A 26,351-nucleotide genomic window follows, 5' to 3' on the forward strand; every position below is an offset into this window, starting at 1 on the left:
AAAGTCTTTGGATAACAAGATAATTAACTTGCATTAATGACAATCTCACCATGAAGCACTCCACCCTATCCTGTGAACTTTCCTTCTACTTTTCACTCTACCTTTCACTCTCTAGTCTACTGTCTAAAGTTGATCTTCACGAATCCTGGATGTCACTGATCCTTTTGTAGAAATTGTTGCTGCATTGCAGTCGAGGTGATGATGGAAATCTTAGTGGGGTTGATGGTGGCAGCCTTACACTCCTCTGACTCGTGCTACTCACCAATCCAGTTTGTAGAAATGGTTGCAGCATTGCAGTCGAGGTGATGATGGAAATCTTAGTGGAGTGACAGTGGGAGCCATACACTCATCTGACTCATGCTTGATGCTACTCATCGATCCAGTTTGGACAGTAAAACTTGAATCATGATCTCGTTAATCATAGGATTCTAGAGTGCTACCTATTGAATTCGATTGTGCTGGTGTGAACCCTTTGATTCCACATGCTGTGTCACTTTCCATTATGTCATTTAAGGTAGATGCCACCTGCAATGTTACACAGAATTCTTTGTGCTTTGATCTGGAAACATTGATATACAGAGTCTAGCATAAATATACCTTATCCATAGTTAATCTCTTGTGAGGATCCTTACTGAGACACTTTTCTGCCACACGAACCATCCAAAAGAGTTGATGCACATCGTGGGAGTCCAAGATCCGAGGGTCCATTAGATCTGGGTAGTTCTTTTCTTTTAATAGTGGCCTTGCCTGGATAGAGAGAAGAGAAAAACTCCAATAAGAATCTCCTGGAATATAAAAAGCTCATGGGCAAACTAGTAGATCCTATTACCCATCCCACAAGACTTTTCCCTCCAAGAATCTTGTCTGTAGTCTTGAGTCCAGTGATCAGCTGCAATAACACGACACCAAAAGAATAAACATCTGTCTTTTTTGATACTCTCCCACATTCTGCATATTCTGGTGCCAAGTATCCTAGAGTCCCTACGACCCTGGTCTCCCATGAATGATCTGAATTGTCATGTTGAGTTCTTGCAAGACCAAAATCTCCAAGCTGAGACAGTGAACATGTTAGATAAATTATTATTTGCAGTTCTTATCATTGTAGAAAAGCATGTGTCCTTACCAGTGCTTCATGATCATGGGTTATGAGGATGTTGTTTGGCCTCATATCTCTGTGGATGATGTTGTTTTTGTGCAGATATTGCAAGCCTTTTGCAGCTCCCAAAGCTATTTTCATCCTCTTTTCCCAACTGAGTGTTCTGCGGCTATGTTCTGCATCATGTTTCCGAAAATAGCTCTTAGATTAGGATTATGATGATGAATTAGATTCTGAGATATTGTGTTCTTACTTGATAGATGTTGGTCCAATGAACCATTGCAGACATATTCATAAACAAGCAGCCTGTGACTTCCTTCAGAACATGAACCCAACAACATCACCAAATTCTCATTTCTAGCCTTGCTGAGTACATTAACTTCAGATTTGAATTCCTTCTCTCCTTGGAAGCTAGCACTTTTGTGTTGCTTTACAGCTATCTGCAACCCACCAAGCTCTCCTCTGTAGACAAAACCAAATCCACCTTCAGATAAGAAGTTCTCGCGGGAAAATCCCTCAGTGGCAGCATGGAGTTCTGCATAGATGAAGTCTCTGTTCCATCCAATCCTTGGTCTCCTGTTCTTGCAAATTGAGCAAATGGAATTTTGGAACAGTTCATCTGTTGGACCCCCTCCCATCCAATCATCATATTTCCTCTGTTGCTTCAGTTCATTTGGGCTCTCGGTATTCACCTCTTTTTGACCTCTCTGAAGAGGATTGCTCTCCGCATTTGAAAATGGGGATTGCTCACCACCAGTTTCTCGTTCTGTTTTGGTGCACTTATCATTATGATAATTGAAGTGGAAGTGCCTTGCCTCAGTTAGACTTGAAGTTGAAGCAACAGCTGTCATGACCTGATCACTTGATGAGGACTTGGAAAAGAAAGTTGACTGGCTATAGCTTCCGCAGGGGATTTCTTCACTATGATCAACGTAGACTTCTTTGCCTGAGCTGATTCGTGGAGGTGCCAATTGATCTGAAGCAAGAATCGATTATATATGTTTAGATTCTTGTGATATGTTGTGGTATATATTAGTCTATTGGACATTCTTAATTCTGCAATAAAATGCTTACTCTGGGAAGGTATTCTTTTCCTTGGGCTTCCTGGTATCATTTCATCATATCTTACTTGACTTTTGGTCTGAATTCTTATTTCTGAGTGTGTTATGTTTACTCTTGCTTTTGGTCCTCTTAATACTACAACAGTGTTGTCACGCTTCATCCTTGATATCCCACATTGGAGCTTCTCCATGAAATATTTCTTGTCTTTCTTCATTTTCCTGCAGCATACACAGTGCATCATAACATCTTTAAAGATAAATTATGGACCTTAATTCACATTTTATGACAATTGCAGGTAACTTTTCTGGAACCTGTATGTGCTTTCAGGGTGCGTTTGGTTCAGTGGACTGGAAAATACATTCAATATGCATCTGAAGCATCTTATGTGCAGTAAATTTTTATTAAGCATAACATGCTATAGGATTAACAACTTCAAATTTTGACAGACCTGTCAAGTACCACCCATGTGGCCTTCAAAGTTCTTGCAGCTTTTAGAGCAACCACTTTTGGACTAGGTCCTGGACGTACCTCTATATGAAACTCAATCTGACAAATTTCCAAGCATGAGTATGATCTCATCAGCCATGTTACTAATAGAGGTCTAAAACTATATTTTGTATTATGATTTAGAAACAGGAAAAGCAAATAGAAAATCAGTCCAGCCATGAGTTTATTAACCAGCTGACCTGTTCCACTTCGCAGTGCTTAGAAATTCTCATAATTTCTGCATTGGTAGAATACTCTTTTTTCTTCTTATCAACTTCTTGAATAAATGCCGAACTCGAGTCCACCTTGACCTTGTATCCAACTAAAGCAAGAGAGAAGAAGAAGAAAGGGTTGTTGGGGGAGAGGGCAAAAGGAAAATAGTTAGCGTTAGATAAAAAATAACAATAAGTTTCGATCGTGTAGTCACTCTTTTTAAGGAATTATGACCTACCAAGCAATCAAAGAGAAGAGATAGAAGAGAAAAAATTAATAAATTCTGTTCAAATTGTTATTTACAAAGCCTTTGCACCTCTTTAAATAAATACAATAATTCACTTTATATCTATTAGAATAATTATGTCTGTTCACTTACACCTTTTAAAACAGGTACGACTATTAACTTTGTAGCTCTTTAAATAATAACAGATACAACTGGTGAAAATAAACGGTTCGTTTGGCTACCTTTGAACGAAGAGGCATAATTTTTTCAATATAGAACTATTTTTCCTATCACTAACTATTTCTAATAGTTAGTAATATGAATTGTTTGTTATTAAAAAAGAATAAAAACTTTACCTGTTCTATATATAAGCATGATTTGAGCATACTGATATAGTTACTTTCCTTAAGTCTTTCTTATACAGTGAATGAAAAGAAAATAATCATAGAAAATCTTACACAGTTTTCCAGCTCCCATGAAAGATAACGCACTAGAATCATTAACCTGGTGAAGCACTCCAAAGATTATGAGCACATCACCAGTTTTAAGTGAAAAGTTTTCAAGTAGCCACCTGATTGCGCTCGGGTTAACATCCCTTGATGCGTCTTGGATCACCACTACTCTTTGAGGTTGAGCTTCTGTAGACATGATTTATTTAGATTGTTGGAAAGCTCTCACAAAAACCTGTCAGGATGATCTTGTTCTCAAAGAACATAAGAGAGGATATAAAAAGATTAAAAATTCAGTTTTTCAATGGTTTATAATGTGCTACTCTTATAATATTCTTTAGCATATAACATGAAATTTTATAAACCTATGCAGTTTTAAGGCCGAGACCTAGTATGTACGGTTATAGCCATATATGATCTAACTGAGAAGAGAAAACAGCTAGTAACAAAATCAGTTTGATCGTTATCGACTCTATTTTATCTTTCAGATTTCCTAAAATGAAATCCTGATGAGAAAGGAACTATTACAAGGAGACTGCGAAATTGGAATGAAAGGATGGACATAGAAAAAGAAGTTTCAGAAATGAATTCTATGACATTAATGTTGCATATAAAGCAGCAAACTAAATGAAGATTCTACAGAAAAGGGTGACTGGTGAATCCAAGCTTAGCATCTGTGGAGTTAGCCTTAGCGTATATTCTGATATCCAAGGTATGAGGTATTTTTAATCTTTATTTTTCTCATATGATAATCCCTATGCTGCTTTTTTATGACAGTTGTTGCCTGCAAATCTGAAGCCTAAAGACAGGAGGATATTGTGATGGGGACTGATAATCACGAGGCTCTCTCGAGGAGGTCTCGCTTCGTGGGAAAGTGATTTGTTAATTGTGCTCTTTGTCACGGCTGATGGTGACTTTGCCTTGATCCACCCTGACATTGAAATCACAGCTGGGAAGCTGGTTTTGCAGTTATTTTCTTAAGAACCTTTCTTCTGTCCTTTAGCATGTGTTTTGCCTTTCTTAAGTGCCCGAAAATGATTAACAGTGTCCGTTTCTTATGCAGGGTTTAATTTAAACTCTCATTTGTACTTGGTCTGTCAAGAACTTGCATTAAAAGGAAGGAAAAAAGTATTTGACAAGGAAACTACTTGTGAATGCAAAAACTAGAAAATTTCATTAACCACAGCCCATAATGGCTTCCTGAAAGCCAAAGATCATTCAGAGCCTGCGTGCAGGATATTTTGGATCTGGCTGTCAAATTTCAATGGCGTGCTTTTTCTTTTTTTGGTTCAGAAGGTGGCCAAACGTGTGAATTAATTGGATTAAGTATCAATGGATGTGCAGGACAGGGATCCAAGTATCCAATCCAACTAACCCTTTTCTTCTTTCAAATGAATGAAAAAGACATATTTACAAATTCACTTGCATTGTTTTACACAAGATTCTCCTCATCCTCTCTGATATTTTCACCAGTTATATGTTAAAAAAAGGTTAAATATTTGTCCATACCAATGTTTCCAAATGTTCAGATACCCTAATTTATCCTCAATCAAAGATGCATGTATCAATTGAAATCTTCATTTTAATATAGTTTCTGTTTGACATTGAGTTAACAATTAACTATGCAATCAATGGCTACTTCAAGCACAAAGGTTCCAACCTTACCATGCATGAAATTAAAGTTGAGTCTTTTTGTTTTTTGGCATTTACTGTTTGGGATATTTTTGGACTAGTTTTTCACATTGAGATGAAGTCCTCTCTTCAACTTGTTTTTCCCTTTGATTTTATGTTCACTTTCATTGAACGAATGTCGTTCTTGAGCCAATTGCGTTTTGTGTAGCGCCATGCCCTTGTCACTTCGACGACATGCCGTTTCACCAAGAATAAAGCCAGCAGCAATTGAAAACTATATATTCATTAAAAAAAAAAAATTACTCAGCTCCTATTCACCAATGTCGTCTTTCTCTTTGAAAATCACAGGCTGCTGTATCCTCTCGTTGCATCACCTGGTAATAATTTTTATTTTATATACTTTCATTGCCTTCAATTTCCACCTTATTGAGCTTTTGTTAATTTCCACCTTATTGAGCTTTTGTTCTATTAATTTCGCAATTTTGGTTCTTTTTTTTTTCGCTGTAATTTGTTTAGGGTTTCAACGACCTCCCCTGCAACTTCATTTCTGGCGTTTCAAGGCATTATAACCTGCAGAAGTTGGAGAATTCTTCGCTGCATTGGAGTCATACTCGACGTCTCTGCTCAGTTAACGGCGAAAGCAACGTGAGTGACAGATTCTATTAATTGAGAATTCAAATTTAGCCGCTTTTTGACAATTCACAAAATCCCTATTCGGATTGCCCGAAATGATTGATTTTCATTTAGTTTAGCTGAATATTTACTTGATTATTATAGGCAGTGACCGTGCTATTATTTTATGAGTATGCTTCTTTCCATTTTCTGTTAAAATTAGGTAGTGTATTCTAAACATGCTTATGTTTTGTACATGATATTAAGGTCAGGCTTATGGTTCGTCAAATCCTGACATCTCTACTTCTAACGTTGAAGGTATATTATTTCTTCATGTAGTTGCTTATAATGAGTTACATTTTGATGCCGGCTATTGTATTTCATAATTAAAATTTCACTTCAAGTTTTTCAGGTTCGAGGGAGAAAACCAATAATGGTCAAGAATCACTCACATCCAGCGAGTAACTACTGCTTGTCTTAATGTTTTTTTTTTCTTTTTTTTTTTTTTTGGAATAGAATGCATTTGCATATGGGTTGAAAGTTAATCATCTCAAAGCTTGAAGTGCTGGTTTATTGTTTGAATGGTTTGATTTTGTTAGAACGAAATTAGAAATGTGAGATAGACTGATGCAAATCTTCTCTGGTCTTTTTGCTTTGGTGTGTGCTTTCCTTTAAGTTGAATTCTTATTGGCTTACTTTTCCAGGATACTGAAGAAACTGAAGAGATATGGAATTTCTGGAATATTGTCCTATGGGCTTTTGAATACTGCATACTACCTCACAACCTTTCTGTTGGTGTGGTGAGTGAAATAACTTTTCAAATAAATTGATGTATGTTTCTTCTCATTGCACCATATCTCCAACATGCTCTCTTTTTGCCCCTCCTCCCACCCCCACCCCCAAAAGAGAGAGAGAGGTGTTTTAAATTTAGGGTTGGGCAGATTGTAGGAGATTAGGATAAGGTCTTCTTCTGCTCCTACCTCTCATCATTTGTTAGAGTTATTAGATTTTCTCTTATATATGATGGCAGAAAAATAGATGAGGAGCATGTAGCAACTTTGTTGGTGATGATTTCCATTGTAACAAAGTTCGAAGTGTATTTGGATTTATTTTCATGTAGAACTAAGTGCATCGTGGTCCAGAGAAAATGTTGTTTGCGGATTGTATCAGTGGTGTTTTTGGCATATCTCTCAGTTGAGGTCCTATGACTGTTTAATACTATTTCATATGCTTGCTAGGTTTTATGTTGCTCCATCTCCTGCAAAAATGGGTTACTTCGCTGCTGTTGAAAGGTAAGCAGTCTTTTTCTCAGGACTAATGAGAGTAGAAAATGATGCCAAAATTGTTATAATTTGCAGATTTCTGAAAGTGATGGCCATGGTGTGGGCAGGGAGTCAAGTTACTAAGCTTGTAAGAGCTGGAGGGTGAGCTGCTAGAACTCAATTACCATCTTAAATTTTCCAGTCTATGATGATATTCATGAATACCCTGAACTTGTTGCACATTTATTTATTACTTAAATTTTCTTGGTTTATTAATCATGCCAAATTCTTGCACCCGTCCCTATAGGGTTTTGAAAACTGATATTCTCATACAAATAATAATGATTATTGTTGTGTTTATTTTTCTCATGTTTTTAATGAGATTGTTACATTGACATTTCTATTTAGAATTGTGTAATTTTGATAGTGATTGCTGTTTTTATTGTTTTAGAGTGTGAAGCATATAATTATGAATGCAGTATACATTTTGAAGTGTGTCCATTTCTTAAAGAGGTTACTCTTCTTCAGGGCCCTTGCTCTTGCACCTTTTGTTGACAGAGGATTGTCATGGTTCACTGTCAAATTTAAGTTCGGGTCTGAGGGGAAGGTATGTGATTTTTGAAATACTTAGGGCCTGTTTGGTTTAACTGTTGAATACAGTTAGATAACTGTTAGCTGATAGCTATTCGTTGGTAGCTGATGATAGTTGATTTATGTTAAGTGTTTGGTAAAACTATATTTAGTTGTTACTATTTATATGTGAAATGACTAATAAGGGTATATATTATATAATTTATTTTATTATTAAAATAAATATAAAATTATAAATTTATTATACTATATTATTTATTTATTATTAAATTAAATATATAATTATCAATTTATTATATTATATCATTTATTTCATTATTGAAATAAGAAAATAATTAAATTTTAAAAAAAATAATTAAATAACTTTAAAAACATAGATAAAATAATAAAGTAATTATTATTGTTGATAAAGAAAAAACTTATAATTAATTTTAAGTTTTTATATATAAATAAATATTTTATATTTTATGTTATTAATAAAAAAATATTTTAACAAAGTTGAAATGCGTTAATTAAAATATTAAAAATATAAATGAATATAATATAATAAATCAATAATTATATATTTATTTTAATAATATAATAAATGATATAATATATTAAATTAATAATTAAATATTTAATTTAATAATAAAATAAATAATATAATATAATAAATTTATAATATTATATTTATTTCAATAATAAAATAAATTATATAATATATACCCTTATTAGTTATTTTACATATCAACAGCAACAGCTAAATATAGTTTTACCAAACACTTAATATAAATTAGCTATCATCGACGACCAGCTATCAGCTAACAACTATTATCAGCTATGTATAATAGTTAAATCAAAGAAGCCCTTGATGCCTTTAATTCAGTTAGCTTTATAATTTATCTAATTTTGTTTATTCATTTGCAGGCTTTCATGGCACTTGTTGGAGTCTGTTTTGGACTTGCCTTCATCTTATTTTTGGTAGTGACGTTGCTTTGGGCATAGAGTTTTTTTTTTCTAAATTTTGTTCATGTGCAGTTAGATAGAATTCTCCTTTTTCAGGGGGAAAAATGTCAGTTTCCTTGTTTGCTGACACCCCTACATCACTACATACAGGAGATAGAGTATGCGAGTTGTTCCAACTTTTGCCTTTAACCCCACGTAAAAATTATGAAATACACGTTCAACATGAATTGTTTCATTGTGTTTATTTATTATTATTTTTATTATTATTATTTTTATTATTATTATTATTATTTTTTCTTGATCAGGGTGTCGTTTATTCAAAAACTTGAAAGATCATACTATTACTTGTAAAAAATTTTGAGTAACATCTAAAATTTTGAAAGTGCAAAATGGAATTTAAGAATTCAAAATAATTGATAATCACAAGTGTGCAAGACATCAAATACATCAGGTATTCCTCTCCAAGCTACTATTTATTACAAACAGATTACACTAATGGGTGCAGAACAATGGAGTAACTGGGTATGGAGTTCATTCTTTGCCGATTAATCTCTCATAGGAAAACCGATTTTAATTAGATGGCAAATGATTATTTTCTTTGTACAAATGACCTAGCATTAAGGCACCCTAAAACATGATATCAAATACATGAAAAATCCTCCAAGCCGTTGCTCTACATCAAGGTTAGGTGCAGACTTCCCTTGTGCACTAAAATGCCTCTGAACACAGAATTGCTCCATATGTCTGCACATGTTAAGTTACCTCTCAAACTGCTCCAAACCAGGAAAGTTACTGCTTTGAAATCCTCCCTTGGGAACGCAGAATGTTGTTTGCTTGGTGGGTAACGACTTATTTCCCATTTCATCTGTGCTGGTCTCAAGGCCACAAGCATTGCAAAATTGTTCCAGATCTGATTCCTAGAAGTACGTTCAGTTTTCATAATCAGTAAATGTATGGAGAATATCAACCAACTAATAATGCAGTAAGTTTCAAGTAACGAAGACCATACCTTCATCATCAAAAGCTTTGATAGATGTACCAAAGGATATGGATGGAGCTTGTAGCCAACATTATTTATACATGACAAAGATAAAGCTCGAACCTTCATGATAATAAGGAAAAATAATTGTTTAAAGAATAAACAAGCAATTAAACATCAATACCCTTGGCATATTTCTAGAGGGAATATGGAGAAAGAGATGATCAAAGGTTCTAATATAACTATGTTGTCAAATAATTGACAAACTGAAAACTGAGGCAAAAATTAACAATCAAAAAGAAAAATGAAGAGTGATATGATGAGTGCAAGGACTAAGAGCAGTACATATTTCATGAAAAAACAATAGGAGATAAGAAAGCGGGGAAAGATGGGGAAGAAAATTGCATCAGCTCGGCAGAAAACCCAAATATGCAGTCAACTACTCACCTCCACCTCCCTTCCACCCCTTCCCCCCAAAAAACAATAAAATAAAATAAAATAAAAATAAAAAGGCTAAAGAAGAAGAAGAAGAAGAAGAAGAAGAAGTCTAACATTAGAAGAAAGAAAAAGTTAAAATCAAACAAACATATTTCATTACCTCATTAATGTAAGATTCAATAATACAATACTGCAGATAGGACGCCTTAGCAGCTATGGTGCAAAAGAATAGCTTGTAATTGCCCATGCGAAAAGATCTGTAGAAAAAGAAAATATTAATACAGTTAATAGACATTCAAACTTGAGGTGTGACCAAAGCAACTAAAAATGAAAAAGAAAAGAAAATAGCAACCTATCTTAAATGAGAGAACAACCGAAAACGGTACAAAAAAAATTGAATAAATACCGTAAAATACTCCTGGCAAAACACATCTTTTCTGACTTGATAATTGGACGAGGCACATGTCTAAACCACAAAGAAAGTGACTCCCCCTGTGAATCCGAAATTATTATAATGAACATATTTAGTACCTAATACAAGTATGCCTTTATCAATGAAAAATACAAGTGAACCACACCAATGAAGTAGAGTTCAACCGTTGATTGGCTTCTAGAATCAAGATGAAGCAGCACATAAAGTGAACAAAACTCAGCCTCGTTTTCATAAATAGAATTGGCATTTCGATTTGCATCATACAGTTCAAATAGAGATGTCAGAGCCTTTATAAGCTGCTCCATGTTGAGATAATGCACTGAGGAAACATTTGCACTGCTACCACAGCATCGAAGCTTATGGTGAGATACTACATGAAATTTAACCTGTGTAACATAAATGAGTTAAAACATCGTGTCTGAAGCTCCAAGCTGCGAAACAAAAATTTAAAAAAAAAAAGAAGAAAAGAAAGCAAAGCAAAAGATGCTTTCAAAGGGTTTCAGTTTCAGATTTAATGATTTTATGGTATATGTGGTTCCTTGAAAGTGAATGCCAGAGTATCCAATAGAAAAGGTCATTTTGCCAATATTTTCAAGTATTTCTTATCATTTCCAAATATTTTCTAGAGTACCAGGGATAAATATTTCATATTATTTCCAAATATATAACTGTTTCTCAATTCTTATGCAAAGAGTGAATCTAATTTACGCTGAACAAGTTGAAAAGATAAAACTTCAAGATGCAAGCCTATTACTCAGAGATATTTTCTGCTATAGGATACTGCTATTTACAAATGAAAATTACTAGCTTGAAATGGCCTACCAAGGAGATGAAGATTTAGAAGGTGAAGAAAATTGAGATGTTTCTGCTAACAAAATAATACCATTTTTTCATACATGTAGATTGCCTTATCATTGACTATATTCTGCATGCTAAGATCTTGTCTTATGGACCTTGTCCTGTCAAAGATGAAATCATGAACTACTTCATAAGGATGGTCTGTAGAATCTGCCAACTTTAAAAGGTAGCTTAAAGTGTCTTCCAATACTGGGAGTGGCCGCACATCAGATGTCTGTGTGTGCTTGGTTGATATAGTTCTGCAAAACTAATGAGTAAAGAGGAAGGTGATTTGTCCTTTCATTATGAAACTCAAACATAAATGTTTTCTGCATTTAAAAATACTAAATGACAAGTGTAGGAGAATCACAAATCCACTTCTGCTTCTATTGTTATTACAAGCATATAAACTTTAGAAAATGTTGCATGGTAGCATCCTAACTCTAAAGAAAACAAGTGCAGCTATTTCATAAGCAAGCATAAAAGAAATGAAAGAAAGCAGCAACTGTAATATAAATCATGTCTGAAAGATGACCAATCCCAGAAACTAATTAACTACTGAAAAAACTGCATGTTCATACAGGGCTGAATTCAATCAAGTGTACTAGCTGATATTGTCTAAGATGTGACACTCCTATCCACTCCAAAAGGGGGAAGGCATACTAGGTGAAATTACCTTTTTGACAGCTAGGCTTGGAGACGTTTTCCTTGGATTTCCATGTAGCCTCTCAAACACAGCTAAGTCTCGCAGCTGCTCTCGTTGTGCCCTTTCACCCTCTATCAGCACAAAGATTAACACAAATGCAACTTCTAGTTAACAAATACCATACGTTAAAATTTAATTGTCAAAACAATAAATGTATCTTCAGATTCATGTCATGCTTCATCCTAAAAGACCAGATTGAAGTTAAGAATTTAAAGGCCCAAATGAATTGATCCCTCAACAGGCAGGTTAGCGTCTCTAAGGACAAAATGAAAGCTCATTCTTCCCCAGTCCATGACCCCAGTTTATGGCTATGGACAAAGAAGTCTCTTTGGAACTTTTCTAGGATCTAAATGACAGAAGCTATAATAAGGACAGCTGATAAAAATGTGTGGACAGATTGGGCATAAATTAAAAGTCACAATCTTTCCCATTCAGATGAAAGGAAGCATGACTCTCACATGATTAGCATCTCATAGCTTCTTCATATAATGGGGGAAGTGAAATAGATAATCTAAGAGTGACAGAAGGATGGGAACCTGTCCAACATCCCATGACCTTCATATCAGACACACCATTCACTACTCTAGCCAAGATTTCCAAGTTCACCTCCTATCAGAATTTCCCAACACATCCAACAAAAACTCTTGAAAATCCGTTACGTCGCCATTCACCAAAATGATGAAGAAACAAGTCAAGATACATAAAGAGATGCATCCCCTTCTCTTTGTCGCTAAAAACCAACCATCCAAGAACATGGACACAAGAAGAGCCACCATATTAATCCTGAATTCCTGACACAATACATCTAACTACCAATATTCCAGGAGCTCCCCATTTCAACATAGACCAACACACTCGTCAGTAGTAGTCAAGCTCAAAGTCGAGAATTTGCCCCTTCTATTATAATGATATACTACTAAAAATTCAATTTTCATTTAACTGATAGAAGCACCGGTCTAGGATTAATCTAATGTACCCATAAAACAAACCCGATTACTATAATTTACCAGAAAAATGCATAAAATAATTGATTTATGAATAACTTACCTGGGCACATAAAAGGGCAAGTTCCAATTAGAATTGGAAAACTGGAAGAATCCTCGTCTTTTACTACTACTTCATCTGCTTGAGCTCCTGTTTTCAAATTCTGATGGTGGGTATTGCTACTGCTACTTGATCCTCTTCTAGGTTTCCACTCGGGGCCATCACGGGGACCCGTTGTGTTGTTAGGTCCATGGTTGCTTCTAGTGTTTGGGTTAAAGCGAGAGAATTTGGTGCTATTTGTGTTATGTGGGGTGGAGCGCGATGATTCGTTCAGAGAAGAAGAAGAAGAAGAAGAATGAGAGGATGAAGAGTTTCGGCTTCGGTGTTGGTGACGATATTGATGTGCCCTCTCCATGGCGTCTTTTCTGTGACCTTTCTTCCACGTTCACAGAAACGCAAGCTATCAAAATTAAGATCGGGGACGACAAGAAGGAAGTGAAAAAATAAACTCATTAAAAAAAATTAAGAAAATTACAAATTATAAATTAATATTTTTATATAAAAAAATGCCTTTTTTAAATAAAAACAGATATTCCGGTGACGGATTTTCTATTACTCTAGCAAAACTCGGCCCATTTCTCTGCATCAGGAAACCCTCGCAGACATCTCCCTTTGAATCGAAATACCAAAGCTAGGCATTGTCCATTCTAAATATGGTCTTCGTATTCTTGTTCTAAAGGCACTTTGCTTCCAGAATGGCCAATACCCTTATCAGAAACTTTCTTTCTCGGATACAAATACGTTTTCTGCTTGCATCTGCAACACCCTTTTCCACTTCTCCATTGCCGGTCAACCTTCGTCATCGTCATTTACGGTTCAATGCCTCGTGAATTCATGTGGGCTTCCCTTATAATGTGCTCTTTCAGCCTCCCGGAAGTTTCAGTTCGACAAAAATAACCAACAGAGGGCTTAATCTATATAGATTTCTAAGAAAGCTCACAACTTCAGCAATACCTATTTGGCCAATTTGATTGCAAAGCAGCCCACAGTCCTCTATTGAAAGCAAAAGACGATCTCCAATCCAAATTCGAGTACCTCGTGAAGAAATGTTTTTGTGGGTGAACTTCTGCCTGAGCTTATCGTGTCAAATCCGGTAATTTTGAGAAGGGATTCTCACATCAAACCAACTTTTGAGTTGGTGAGGTCTGCTATTGATAGTAATGATAAAATTGTAGCTGCTATTAAGCGTTATTCATGGTTGCTGACGTTTGATTTGAAGGGTACATTGTAACCAAATATGGATTTCTCAAGAAAAGAGGGTGTGCCTCCTGATAGTCCAGAAAAATTTGTTATTTTGCAGCGAAGAGCTATAATGCACAGTGAATTCTGTTAAAAATCTGAGCCTTCATCCGACGTCTCGAATGTTTGTACATGCTGTTAGAGTGATGATAACAATGAGTGATTTTACTTGGAAGAAGAAAACTGCGCTGATGAAGCGTATCGGGTGGAGTGAAGAAGAGATTTTGTTGGCTTTTAAGCGAGACCCACATTGGCCTTCTGTTTCTGTGAGAGGGTGTGCTACTCTGTGTCTTGATGAGACACTGAGAGGAATAAACAATGACCTGCAAGATATCACCATGACTAGGATTTGGTTCCCAAATCTTACAGGCTACAATTACAAGTTCTGATGTTAAATACCACGTTTTTCGAACAAGGAAACTTGGCAGCTTATCTGCTTAAGATTCATTTGCAGTTATTGCTTATGTACACAAACAAATATTTCAGGAAGAAGAAAAGAGTAGTATAGATGTAACTTCTGCAGTGAATGGAGTATTCTGCTATGAGTTCAGGCTCTAATATCCCATGATCAGAGCAACGACAGAGGTTAGAAAGAAAGCGTTCCGGCTGTATGTCCAGCCACAATTGCTTTAAAAAAAAAAAAAAAACGTTTTAGATTTAAAAAAAAAAAATTATTTTATTATTTTAATATTTTTATAATTAAAATTTATTAAATTTAATTTTAAACTATCTTTATTATTTATAATTAACATATTAAAAAAAAAAGTGTTTTAATAATAATGACAAACCATCATGGAGATTCATTATCGTCAAAAATATCATGTGTCTACTGTTTTTTTGTCGAAGTAAATGTAGCCAATTATTATACCTTCAAAGGTCTTGTGACGCAGAGCCAGTGATTTTTGGTAAACATGCATTATCAATTGCCAACTCAATTTTTTATCTGTATTCACCTGATGAACATGCAAGTATTTGTCAATTTAATGGCTCCAGCCGAGAACAACTTATAATAATGTATACCAGAAATCTATCTTAATCTTATCATATTCAATTATTCAGATTATCTGGATTACAATTTTATTTTCATCGTTTGTAAGTAATTTCTAGTTTGGTAAGCATTCGAATTTGGCTTAACCTCATCACTGCTTGGACCATAAAGTCAGTTCCTAATCCTGCCTCTTAAAAATAAACCTTTTAGGCTCCAAAAGAAAGATAAAACAGAGTTGTGGAATGGGCATGGTTAATGAAATGAAAACTCAACTTTATCACCAAAAGATGCATTTCATATTTGCTTAGTAATACAACAGAAGTAAATCCATATGAAAACAGCAAATTTTGGAGGAGGCAAAAGTTAAAAAAAAAAAAAAATTCCTGATTCAAATCACACAGTATGGAGAACCATAATAAAAATGTCACCCGTTCAAATAACAATTTCCGTAAGGCTCGTATCAGTTGGTAAGCTCCATTATGGCAGAAACTATGTCTCCATCAGCAGCCTTCAAAGCCTTAACCGCCTTTGACCTGGAGACTCCTGCTTGTGTCATCACCAATTCAATATCCTTTGGCTCAACTCCAGTTTCATCCACCTCTTCATCATCCTGAGCAATGGTTGAAGTCTCAGGCTTGGAAATCACATGGCTAAGATCAGGAGCCTTAAACTGCTCTGCAGCCTGAGTCTGTAGTTGTGAGCTCAAGTCTTCAATCTTAGCCTCACCAAAGATAACATAAGTGTCTGAAGTTGGGCTTTTGAAAACATCCGGTTTTGAGATAACAAACAAAATCTGATTTTAGTAGCAACCGATGCTGTGTTAGCAAACATGACAAAAAATATATAAAAGCAGAAAAATAAACAAACATTAATGAAATGAAGTGGGAAGAACACACATTCTTGCTCTTTTTGACAGTAACTCGACTAACACCAGGGATAGGTTTCATTCCAAGCTTCAACATTGCTTTTCTACTCTTCTTTTCACTTCTGCTTTGCTTTGACCTACCACTTGCATCTCCATCTTGTTGTCCTATGAACAAAAGATAAGCAAGAAAATTTGTTGGCATAAATAAATAAATTGCATACTAAATAAAGCACGTTGCATCTCTAAGGCTACTTTATAAATTCGAAATGGGCAAATAATGAATCAAGAGTATTGTCTTTTACCCTCAGCCTCATCTTCATCCTTGTCATCATCATCATCATCCTCATCGTCCTCCTCATCCTCGTCCTCAACCACATCCTCGATCACAGGCTTATCAGACTTGATGAAAAAAACAATGTAAAGATTGCTATTAGTGGCCCATAGATGAAAGAACAATAAAGAAGAACGAAGCAGTATAACAGTATTCGATATCATGAGAATTTGACAACTATCAACATTGTTGCCCCTGTTGTGCACATTACCAAAGCAACTGAAATGCACAACAAATTTGAGCAAGAGAATAAGAATACAAGTACCACAATTCTCTAACTATATAGGAGGGTGATTATCCACTCAGCAGATTCTGTAGAGCAACTTCACAAGATAATTGAAAAATGGAAAAATTTTTACAACTTCGTTTCAATCAAATCCAAAGTAAAAGACAAAAAATTCAAGACCAAAATTTGAATTTTTTCAAGAATGAAAGACATCATAAACAGATAATCACTATAACTTCACAAACCAAGAACTTTCACATGGCATTACCATTTAAGTTTTCTATCTTAACTTTCATAATCTTGGATGAATTTAGTGATTAATAACGGCCTGTTCTCATTCAACTCTAACAAATAAAAGTCATGTGGGAGACGACCAGTATTTCATTTATCAACTCAAAACTGTATACTAAAACTTCTAACATCTTCCCTAATTAATCTTTAAAGCCAAAAATGCCCACAAACGAATAAAATTATTAAAATTGTACTAGAACAACAACATTCATAGTCTAATCAACAAAATGCAAATAAATTTAACATTATTTTTGTTGCTTCCCATATTGATTCCCATGCCATTTCGAGAATGAAGAAATGCAAAAATTGAAGTTCTTTAAGTCCTAAATCATATCAATTGCAGTCCAACGTCTAGACAACCAAAGTGGGGCAACAAGTACATTATCATATCAGATCTAACAAAAACAGAAGAACAAATATGATCAAAAGAACAATCACAAACAGGGCATAAAAATGATAAAGATGAATAAAAATAAGAAGAGATCCCAATACAAAAAAGACAGAAAGCGGGAGAAGAGTGGTTACCTCGAGGATCTTTTGAGCTTCGAGCTGAGCAGCGAGCTCTTCCTGGGTCTCAGCAGTCATGGTTTGTCCTTGATTAGGAATAGATAGGGAGAGAGATAGTATCGGCCTGAGCAAAGAAAAGCCCTAAAACCCCACAGGATAGAATACGATTAGCAGAGATGCTATTTATAGTCCGCGCAAGTTGTTGAAATTACAAGACTGACATTCATAATTTCGGCTGCATATTGGGCTCCTCTGGGCTTTTGGACTCACTGCCCGCTTTATAGTCCCTCCTCCCTCTAGTCGGTACCATTCCTGCTCCAGTTGCCTCCGCCATCATTCCAAGCTTTTCTCGAGCCATTCCAAGTGTTTCCACCTGAATGACTACTTATTTTGGTATTATGAAGTTAAAACACGACTTTTTCATCTTTCTGTCCAAAATTGCTGAATTAAAAAGTAATTTTTTAAAAAATATAAATTTATTTTTTTAATAATTTAACAAAAATAAAAAATATATATATATAAAATCAATCAAGAGAACTTGAAAGGAGAGTAATCATGTGATTTTACATTTCAAGCAGCAGAAGAACAGTTGAGCAACTTGATATTTGTTTGGTCAAGCTTTTAATTTACACAAGCTGCATAACGGCAGTATTGGTGTAAGAATGGAGGGAGAAAATGTCCATACCATTCAAAGTTGTGCCTGTTGCTTCAAGACTTGGAGACGAAACTTCAGTTCATTATTCTGGTTTGTAAGCCCAACAGAATTTCTCTGGATGCAACATGGAAGGCAATAACAAGAGAACTTACAATAGGAAAAATTAGAGAGAAGCAAAAAAGGTTTTAAAGTATTCCAAATCACCACCAAAGGAGTAAGCTGGGCGGAGAGTGTGGTAGCTTCCGTCGTCTAGAGAGTCTGAGCCTTGTGCTCCAAATCTGAAATATATTGGCTTTTGACAAAAAAAGGTGTAATCCAAAATAAAAATATATAAAAAACAGGTGAGTTTAAAAATATTTATCAAGAAAGAAAGGGTGAGATGAGCTGAGTTAGAGCGGGACACTAATTATAATAGCGTTTTAAGGTTCGGACGCTATTTATAATAGCGTCCGCATCAAAATTTTCACACAAAAGCTGGACGCTATTCAAAATAGCGTCCAGCTTTCCTTTAAATAATAAAAAATTAATTAAAAAAAAATTAAAGGTTGGACGCTAATTATATTAGCATTCAATTTTTTTTTTAATTTTTAATTATTTTATTTTATATTTTAAATAAAATATAAATATTATATTAATAAATAAAATTATAATATATAATATTATATATTATAATATTTTTATTATAAATATTATTTTTAATTTAAAATTAAATTAAAATTTAATAAAATTAAAAATTAAAAAAATAAATAATAAAAAATATTTAAAAAAGGTTGGACGCTACTTATAGTAGCGTCCAACTTTTCTTTTAATTTTTAATTATTTTATTTTATATTTTAAATAAATTAAAATATATATTTAATTATATTTTTATTAAAAATATTTAATATTAAAATTAATTATTAAAAATATAATTAGCGTCCAACTTTTAAATTTTTTTTTAATTAAATTTTTATTATTTAAAGGAAAGCTGGACGCTATTTTGAATAGCGTCCAGCTTTCGTGTGAAAATTTTGATGCGGACGCTATTATAAATAGCGTCCGAATCTTAAAAACGCTATTATAATTAGCGTCCCGCTCCAACTCAGCTTATCTCACCACTTCTTGCTAAATATTTTTCAAACTCACTTGTTTTTAGTATTATTTATTTTGGATTACACCTTTTTGGTCAAAAGCCCGAAATATATCTCATCTTCCTTTCTTTGGAACGAGCAGCTGATTGACGATTTGTCAAGATCCTAAAATTGAGCAACCAATTAAAAAATGAAAAATCAACGCATCAATGTATCCACTACACAAACTAGACTCTATCGAGCTAAGCAATGAATCCTGAAAGTTGATGAACCTAATGTTTCTAAGAACTACTAGGATTGAGGTGTTCAATCTTTCTTTTATAAGAGAGTGGCCGAGTGGGATGAGCATCTACAGCAGAATTTTGACTGGGACTCTATCGTTTTCCTTCTCTTGAGTGGGATAAGCATCTACTGTAATTTAATGACCAACTAATTAATTTCCCTAACTTTAAAAATCAATAGTAGGTATGTATGCTCTCTGGCATACGCTTGCCTATTCAAAGAACTCATCAATCTCTTTCTTACCCTGTTTTTCTTATAAAAAACAGAGAGAGTCACTTGAATACGTGCATATAAAGAAGAAGAAGAAGAAGGGTGGGCAGGAGAAACTACTTGCAAAGCTGATGACTTCGGAGATAGGATAATTTGATGATGATGAGAACACAAGTGCAACAATTTTGCCAAGTTAGCCATTGAAGCTAACATAATTCGGTCCCTCGTAGGTATCACAGTCAGTGACACACACGTTCATCATCTCAACAATGTAGATAGGTATGCCGTTTGGAAGAGGAGCTATGGCTCCATGGTTTATCAAAATATCGGCCTTTATACCTTCTCTCCCCATATGCTATCAGGTTTCTGCATTGCCAAAATAATTAATGATCCAAAATGTTAGCATAATTACAGCAATTAGAATGATTATAGGAGATTTGTGTAGCATAATTACAGCAATTAGCATGATTATAGGAGATTTGTGTAACATAATTACAGCAATTATTATTCTTGTCTAAATTAGCTAATATTCTCATGTATAAATAGATGTAATATCATTGTAAATAAGACACAGACAAATACACAATTATTTTCCTCATTACTTGTATTCTTTTTTCTAACATGGTATCAGAGCCGTAAAGCTTTTATTTCTATTTTCTGAGGTCTCTCTTCTCTCTCTACAATCTGTTTTAGTTCATTCTTTTATTCATGTTATTATACTATTTTTTTTTCTCCTGATCTTGTTATCAATGGATAAATCTGATATTTCAAAACCTATTGCAACAGTTCTGACTGATTCCAACTATAATCTTTGGGTTCAAGGAATGAAAAGTTTTTTGATAGGTCGCAAGCTTTGGGGTATTGTTACCGGAGATATCACTACGTTGACAAGAGAGAACGATGAAACTGATGTAAAATTTGCTGACCGTCTTGAGGATTGGGATAGTAAAAATCATCAGATCATCGCCTGGTTTGGCAATACCTCTGTCTCGTCCATCCACATCTAATTTGCTAATTATGACTCTGCAAAAAAAATCTGAGATTTTTTGGCTAATCGATATTGGACCATTGGACTTGCCCACTATTATCAGTTGTGGACTACTCTTCATAATCTAAAAACAAGAAGCAAGTCAATCTGTGAATAATTTTCTTGCCCAGGTCCAACCCATTTGGAATCAAATATCTCAGGTCAAAATCAGTGAAGATCATCTTCATCTCATTCAAGTTCTAATGGCTATTCGATTAGAATATGAGGCCGTTCAAGCGTCCCTGCTACATCGAAATCCACTCCCATCATTGGATACTGCTATTCAAAAGATTATTTTTGAAGAGACTCGTCTCAGTTTGAATAAAACTCCTTAATTTGAAACTGCTCTTGCAACTACTCGATCCTCACATCAGAAATCTGGCAATCAACTATGTAAGAATTGTAATCAAATTGGTCATGCTTTTGCATATTGTCTTACTATAGAATGCAGATATTGTCATGGTTACGGTCATATTCTTGAATATTGTCTCACACGCCCTCCAAGACCAAAAGGAGGGCATTCTAAATTCAAGAATGTCTCAAAGCCTGAATCTTCCTCTGTCACTGCTATTGCTGTTACTGAGGGTTCTACTGCCATCACCATGAGTGATCTTGAGGCACTATTCAAACAGGTTATCTCTTCTAATTCTCCCGCTGCCATGTCTACCACTCTGGGTAATTCTTATTGGCTTTTTGACTCTGCATGTTGTAATCATATGACCACTAATCTTAAATTCTTATCTTCTGCAAAACCTGTATCTTCCTTATCACCAATCCATACTGCAAATGGTACTAAAATGAACATCACACATACTGGTCATGTGTCTACCTCAAATCTTCATCTCCCTGACACCTATTATATTCCTAATTTGGCACTCAATCTTATTTCTGTTGGTCAGTTGTGTGAAAAAAGGATTAAATGTTATTTTTTCTCCCTATGGTGTCCAGGTACAGGATCCACAAACGGGATAGATTCTTGAGGAGAGTTGCAGAGTGGGTCGATTATTTGAGCTTGCATCTTTACATCTTCCTCAGAGATTTATGTTTGCAGCTGCAATCCCGAATTCCTCCATTCACCAATGGCATCTTCGTCTTGGTCATGCTTCTGCCAGTAAAATTTAACCTTTAATTTCTCATGGATTATTAGGATCTACTAAGTTTGAATCATTTAATTGTTTAAATTGTCAGCTTGCAAAACAACCTGCATTATCTTTTTCTCATAATAATACTACTTTAGACACTCCTTTTGGTTTAATTCATTCTGACATTTGGGGTCCTTCTCCTATTTCTTCAATAAATGGTTTTTGTTAGTTTGTGCTATTTATTGATGATTATTGTCGGTTTACTTGGATATATTTTTTGAAACATCGATCTGAGTTATCACAAATTTACATCACATTTGCAAAATGATTAAAACTTAGTTCTCTTGTTACATTAAAATTCTTCGAACAGACAATGCCATGGAATATCGAGATTCTTCTTTACTTCAGTTTCTTAGTCAACAAGGCACCATTGTTCAACGTTCTTATCCTCACACCTCTCAACAGAATGGGCGAGCTGAATGCAAGCATCGCCATATTCTTGATTCTGTACGTACTCTTCTTCTTTCTGTCTCATGTCCAGAAAAATTTTGGGGAGAAGTAGCTCTTTATGCTATTTATATTTAATAACTATCTACCTACCTTGGTTCTTCATAATTTATCTCATTTTAAAAAGTTGTTTGGACAACCTCCTGACTATTCCATCCTTAAACCTTTTGGATGTATTTCTTTTGTTCTTTTACAACCTCATGAACATACCAAATTAGAACCTCATGCTCGTCTATGTTGTTTTCTTGGTTATGGCATTGAACACAAAAGGTATCATTGTTAGGATCCTATTTCTAATAAGTTACGCATCTCTCGTTATGTTACCTTTTGGGATAATACTATGTTCTCTTCTCTTTCCAAATTTCATTACTCTGTCAATACTGACTCTCTATTTTTCACTGACTCCTCCAAAGAGCTGTTTCCAAGTCCTAATCCAGGTGATTGTGATGTGCTCAATATTAGCCCAACTAAACCTGTCCCTGTTGAATCTGCACCAGTTGTTGATCCGGTACCTGCGCCTGCATCTCCTCCTAGCACTACTCTTCGTCGTTCTACCCGTGTAAGAGAAACTCCTCATTATCTTTTTGATTTTCACTGTTACTCTACTATTGCAACCCTTCATGAGCCTCGTTCTTATCGTGGGCAAGTACTGACCCTCTTTGGCAGTAAGCTATGACTGACGAACTTCAAGCTTTAGAGAAAACTCATACTTGGGATTTAGTTGATCTTCCACCCAACAAGACCCCTATTGGTTACAAGTGGATTTACAAAATCAAGACCCGTTCTGATGGAACTATTGAACGCTACAAAGCTCGCTTAGTAGCCAAAGGGTACACTCAAGAGTATGGTATCGACTATAAAGAAACTTTTGCTCCAATGGCCTGATTAACATCTATTCGCAGTCTCTTAGCTATTGCTGCAGTTCGTAAATAAAAACTTTTCTAGATGGATATCAAAAATGCTTTTCTTCATGGTGATTTAACAGAATAGGTTTATATGCATCCTCCTCCTGGTTATCATTCTCCTCATAAGGTTTGCAAACTTCGGCGAGCCTTATATGGATTAAAACAAGCTCTTAGGGCCTCGTTTGCCAAATTTAGTTCCACTCTTGCTCAACTTGGTTTTCTCTCTAGTCCACATGATTCTGCATTATTCACTCGCCGAACTGACAGTGGTATTGTTCTTCTGTTGCTTTATGTTGATGATATGATAATAACAGGAGATGATTCATCTGGTATTTCAGAGTTACAACATTATCTCAATCAACATTTTGAAATGAAAGACCTAGGTTCTCTCAGCTATTTTTTGGGTCTTGAAGTTTCTCAAAATTCTGATGGCTATTATCTATCTCAAGCCAAGTATGCATTCGACTTACTTTCTCGAGCATGCATCACTGATGGCAAAACAGTATCAACCTCATTGGAGCTCAATTGCAAACTTACACCTCTTGATGGCATTCCTCTTGATGATCCTACTTTATATCGACAGCTTGTCGGGAGTCTTGTTTATCTCACAGTTACTCGACCTGATATTTCATATGCTATTCATCTGGTCAGCCAGTTTATGCCTGCTCCTCGCTCAACTCATTTCTGTGTAGTACTTCGAATCCTTCATTATATCAAAGGCACTCTTTTTTATGGTTTGCACTTTTCCGCTACCTCGTCCCTAGTATTATCTGGCTACTCTGATGCTAATTGAGCTGGTGATCTAACAGATCGTTGCTCTACAATTAGTTATTGTTTCTTCTTGGGTAATTCTCTTATCTCTTGGCGTAGCAAAAAGCAAACTGTTGTTGCATGTTCTAGCACAGAATCTGAATATCGTGCTTTTGCTAATGCTACATCTGAATTACTTTAGTTACGGTGGTTATTAACTGATTTGGGTGTCACTCATTCTTCTGTCACAATGCTTCATTGCGATAATAGAAGTGCCATACAGATTTTTCATAAGAATGTATTTCATGAGCGTGCCAAACACATCGAAATTGATTGTCATTTTGTCCTTCATCATGTTGCTCATTGCACCATATGTTTGATTCCTGTCTCCTCTGTCAGCCAAACCACTAATATATTCACCAAAACGCATCCTTCCGCTCGCTTTTAGGATCTCTTAAGCAAACTCAAGTTGGCACCTGTGCTACCACCTTGAGTTTGAGGGGGAGTGTTAGCATAATTACAGCAATTAGCATGATTATAGGAGATTTGTGTAGCATAATTACAGCAATTATTATTCTTGTCTAAATTAGCTCATATTCTCATGTATAAATATATGTAATATCTATGTAAACAAGACATAGATAACTACACAATTCTTTTCTTCATTACTTGTATTCTTTCTTCTAACACAAAACATTGCCAAAATACATGTATATAATACATGTACACATCAAAATAGTTAATGATCCAAAATATTGCCAAAATAGACAACTAACAGGTAGCAGAACGAAGAAGAGTACAAATATCTCCTCTCATTTTTCATTTTGTAGGATAAAATTTCTAAATTGTTCCCAAGCTCACAAGCAACTTCACAAATTTTAGGAAGAAGAAGGATGATGATGGCCATTGTGGTTTTGCTAGGAACAGAAGAGTTTTCTCATTAGTTAATTTTTTAATATTAAATTATTAAAAATTATTTTATATTTATAATAAATTATATTTTAATATCACCCTAACATAATTAATGGTTAGACGGCAGTTACCAGAAAATTGTAATTTGCTAATGAGTATAATACCTTAAGCTAAATAATTTTAAAATTTATATGGTTAAAATATAATAAAATCTCGCAAATTATGAGATTCTCCCGATTTATGTATTGCAGAATTGAATTGTGAGTATCGTTTTTTCAAATTTAAAAAATAATTAATTTTTTTTATGAGTAATGTGTACATTATTTTTTAATGCACTGATCGTCTCCTTTCAAAACCACTTACAAGCTCATGATACCCTGTATCCCAATATCAGGCACTATTTGGTTGAAGGCTGTTATTTACTTGATTGCTAATCGTACCCAATGTGCACTCAATGAGAGTCCCTTCGTCACTTCAAGTCCTCGTGAGCTTGTTCCTTTCCTTGAGTTCGACCTTTACTTGAAAAACCGGTCCCCTGATCTTGGATCTATTCCTGAGCCAAGAATTTTCAATACCCATATACCATACGCGTCCTTGCCAGCTTCCATAAGAGATTCCAACTGTAGAATTGTTTATGTGTGCAGGAATCCATTGGATCAGTTCATCTCCGATTGGCATTTTGCTCTCAAGCTTCCAGGAGAGAAAGTGAATACTCTTCCATAGGAAGCTTTCGAGTTGTATTGCAGAGGAATCCATAGCTTTGGACCATTTTGGGAGCACGTGCTAGGGTATTGGGAAGCAAGCCTGGAAAATCCTGACAAGGTGTTATTCTTGAAATATGAAGATCTCAAAGAAAACATCATAGGATACACGAAAAGATTAGCCGAATTCTCGGGTTTTCCTTTTTCTTTGAAGGAAGAGGAAGGCGGAGTTGTAGATGCAATAAGGAAGCTCTGTAGTTTCGAAAACCTGAGGAGTTTGGAGGTGAACAAGAATGGCAAGCGCCCTTCTGGAGCCCCAAACAATGCATTTTTTAAGGAAAGGTGAAGTGCGAAATTGGAGCAATTATTTGACACCTTTCATTGCAGAGCGTTTGGAAAATCTAATTCAAGAAAAGTTGGAGGGTTCTAGTATGAGTTTCAACTGGTCTCATAAATTCCAAAAATATGCCTAATATGGGGATTCTGCATGCTTTTTCTCCACCTTGATGTTTCTGAAGATGCTTACCTTCGCTATTGGCTTTCCACAAGTTTTTAGAAAGACCTGTCTGTTGCAAGATTTAGAGCCTAAAATAACTTTCTTGAAAGTGAGGTTTGGATTATTTTGCATTCGGTCTGTCTATTACCTTTTGATTTGATTGGCAAACACTTCAGGATCAACCTACTTAAAATCATTAAGGACCGGAGCTTTTTTTCTTTTTGGTGTTATATATGAAGTTTTTAAGAAGCCAAAAAAGTCTAAAAATCACATGAATAAATTAGATGGATTGA

The 26,351-nt window shown here is 35.0% G+C and overlaps 4 protein-coding genes and 1 pseudogene across 7 annotated transcripts; 2 read left to right on the forward strand and 3 right to left on the reverse strand.

Moving 5' to 3' along the window:
• Positions 1 to 125: 125 nt before the first annotated feature.
• Positions 126 to 3,731, reverse strand: LOC110634627 (proline-rich receptor-like protein kinase PERK3). The gene is made up of 8 exons (XM_058148090.1): positions 3,588 to 3,731; positions 2,845 to 3,072; positions 2,607 to 2,704; positions 2,171 to 2,376; positions 1,344 to 2,072; positions 1,124 to 1,293; positions 830 to 1,051; positions 126 to 747 (listed from the first exon to the last, which is right to left on the reverse strand). The coding sequence occupies exons 1-8, from the start codon at positions 3,729 to 3,731 to the stop codon at positions 583 to 585; spliced, it is 1,962 nt and encodes a 653-aa protein (XP_058004073.1). The 3' UTR covers positions 126 to 582.
• Positions 3,732 to 5,383: 1,652 nt separating this feature from the next.
• On the forward strand, positions 5,384 to 8,804 carry LOC110634639 (uncharacterized). Its single transcript, XM_021783715.2, has 9 exons — positions 5,384 to 5,541; positions 5,681 to 5,809; positions 6,049 to 6,094; positions 6,189 to 6,237; positions 6,481 to 6,576; positions 7,015 to 7,068; positions 7,135 to 7,200; positions 7,567 to 7,645; positions 8,539 to 8,804. Exons 1-9 carry the CDS (start codon positions 5,485 to 5,487, stop codon positions 8,614 to 8,616), a joined length of 654 nt encoding a protein of 217 aa, XP_021639407.2. The 5' UTR covers positions 5,384 to 5,484; the 3' UTR covers positions 8,617 to 8,804.
• Positions 8,805 to 8,972: 168 nt separating this feature from the next.
• LOC110634638 (SAC3 family protein C) lies at positions 8,973 to 14,810 on the reverse strand. Of its 4 annotated transcripts, none has more exons than XM_021783712.2 (9): positions 13,969 to 14,809; positions 13,018 to 13,414; positions 11,941 to 12,041; positions 11,311 to 11,532; positions 10,592 to 10,813; positions 10,401 to 10,486; positions 10,155 to 10,251; positions 9,587 to 9,679; positions 8,973 to 9,494 (listed from the first exon to the last, which is right to left on the reverse strand). In XM_021783712.2, exons 2-9 carry the CDS (start codon positions 13,367 to 13,369, stop codon positions 9,336 to 9,338), a joined length of 1,332 nt encoding a protein of 443 aa, XP_021639404.2. In that variant the 5' UTR covers positions 13,370 to 13,414; positions 13,969 to 14,809; the 3' UTR covers positions 8,973 to 9,335. The 4 variants fall into 4 exon arrangements, with proteins under 4 accessions (XP_021639404.2, XP_021639403.2, XP_021639402.2 ...); XM_021783711.2 differs by having other exon boundaries at positions 13,571 to 14,809; XM_021783710.2 differs by having other exon boundaries at positions 13,018 to 14,808.
• A 683-nt stretch (positions 14,811 to 15,493) lies between these two features.
• Positions 15,494 to 17,645, reverse strand: LOC110634668 (nascent polypeptide-associated complex subunit alpha-like protein 1). The gene is made up of 4 exons (XM_021783759.2): positions 17,480 to 17,645; positions 16,409 to 16,505; positions 16,138 to 16,271; positions 15,494 to 16,034 (listed from the first exon to the last, which is right to left on the reverse strand). The coding sequence occupies exons 1-4, from the start codon at positions 17,537 to 17,539 to the stop codon at positions 15,702 to 15,704; spliced, it is 624 nt and encodes a 207-aa protein (XP_021639451.1). The 5' UTR covers positions 17,540 to 17,645; the 3' UTR covers positions 15,494 to 15,701.
• Positions 17,646 to 25,230: 7,585 nt separating this feature from the next.
• On the forward strand, positions 25,231 to 26,244 carry LOC110634626 (cytosolic sulfotransferase 15-like; annotated as a pseudogene).
• The last annotated feature ends 107 nt before the right edge of the window (positions 26,245 to 26,351 follow it).

The sequence above is a fragment of the Hevea brasiliensis genome, chromosome 6 (genome assembly GCF_030052815.1).
Source record: "Hevea brasiliensis isolate MT/VB/25A 57/8 chromosome 6, ASM3005281v1, whole genome shotgun sequence".
NCBI lineage: Eukaryota > Viridiplantae > Streptophyta > Magnoliopsida > Malpighiales > Euphorbiaceae > Hevea > Hevea brasiliensis.

Excerpts from the sequence above, each read along its gene's own strand:
- LOC110634627 (XM_058148090.1), bottom strand. The coding sequence starts at position 3,731 with ATGTCTACAGAAGCTCAACCTCAAAGAGTAGTGGTGATCCAAGACGCA. Across the intron at positions 1,294-1,343 it reads CCAACATCTATCAAGTAAGA|ATTTTCGGAAACATGATGCA; the intron begins ACACAATATCTC and ends AATCTAAGAGCT. Across the intron at positions 1,052-1,123 it reads CCCATGATCATGAAGCACTG|CTTGGAGATTTTGGTCTTGC; the intron begins GTAAGGACACAT and ends TCACTGTCTCAG.
- LOC110634638 (XM_021783712.2), bottom strand. The coding sequence starts at position 13,369 with ATGGAGAGGGCACATCAATATCGTCACCAACACCGAAGCCGAAACTCT. Across the intron at positions 10,814-11,310 it reads TCTACATGTATGAAAAAATG|GTTAAATTTCATGTAGTATC; the intron begins GTATTATTTTGT and ends TATGTTACACAG. Across the intron at positions 9,680-10,154 it reads TTGAATCTTACATTAATGAG|GTTCGAGCTTTATCTTTGTC; the intron begins GTAATGAAATAT and ends ATTATCATGAAG.
- LOC110634668 (XM_021783759.2), bottom strand. The coding sequence starts at position 17,539 with ATGACTGCTGAGACCCAGGAAGAGCTCGCTGCTCAGCTCGAAGCTCAA. Across the intron at positions 16,506-17,479 it reads AAGCTCAAAAGATCCTCGAG|TCTGATAAGCCTGTGATCGA; the intron begins GTAACCACTCTT and ends TTTTTCATCAAG. Across the intron at positions 16,035-16,137 it reads CTGTCAAAAAGAGCAAGAAT|ATTTTGTTTGTTATCTCAAA; the intron begins GTGTGTTCTTCC and ends TACTAAAATCAG.
- LOC110634639 (XM_021783715.2), top strand. The coding sequence starts at position 5,485 with ATGTCGTCTTTCTCTTTGAAAATCACAGGCTGCTGTATCCTCTCGTTG. Across the intron at positions 5,542-5,680 it reads TCCTCTCGTTGCATCACCTG|GGTTTCAACGACCTCCCCTG; the intron begins GTAATAATTTTT and ends TAATTTGTTTAG. Across the intron at positions 6,577-7,014 it reads ACAACCTTTCTGTTGGTGTG|GTTTTATGTTGCTCCATCTC; the intron begins GTGAGTGAAATA and ends TATGCTTGCTAG.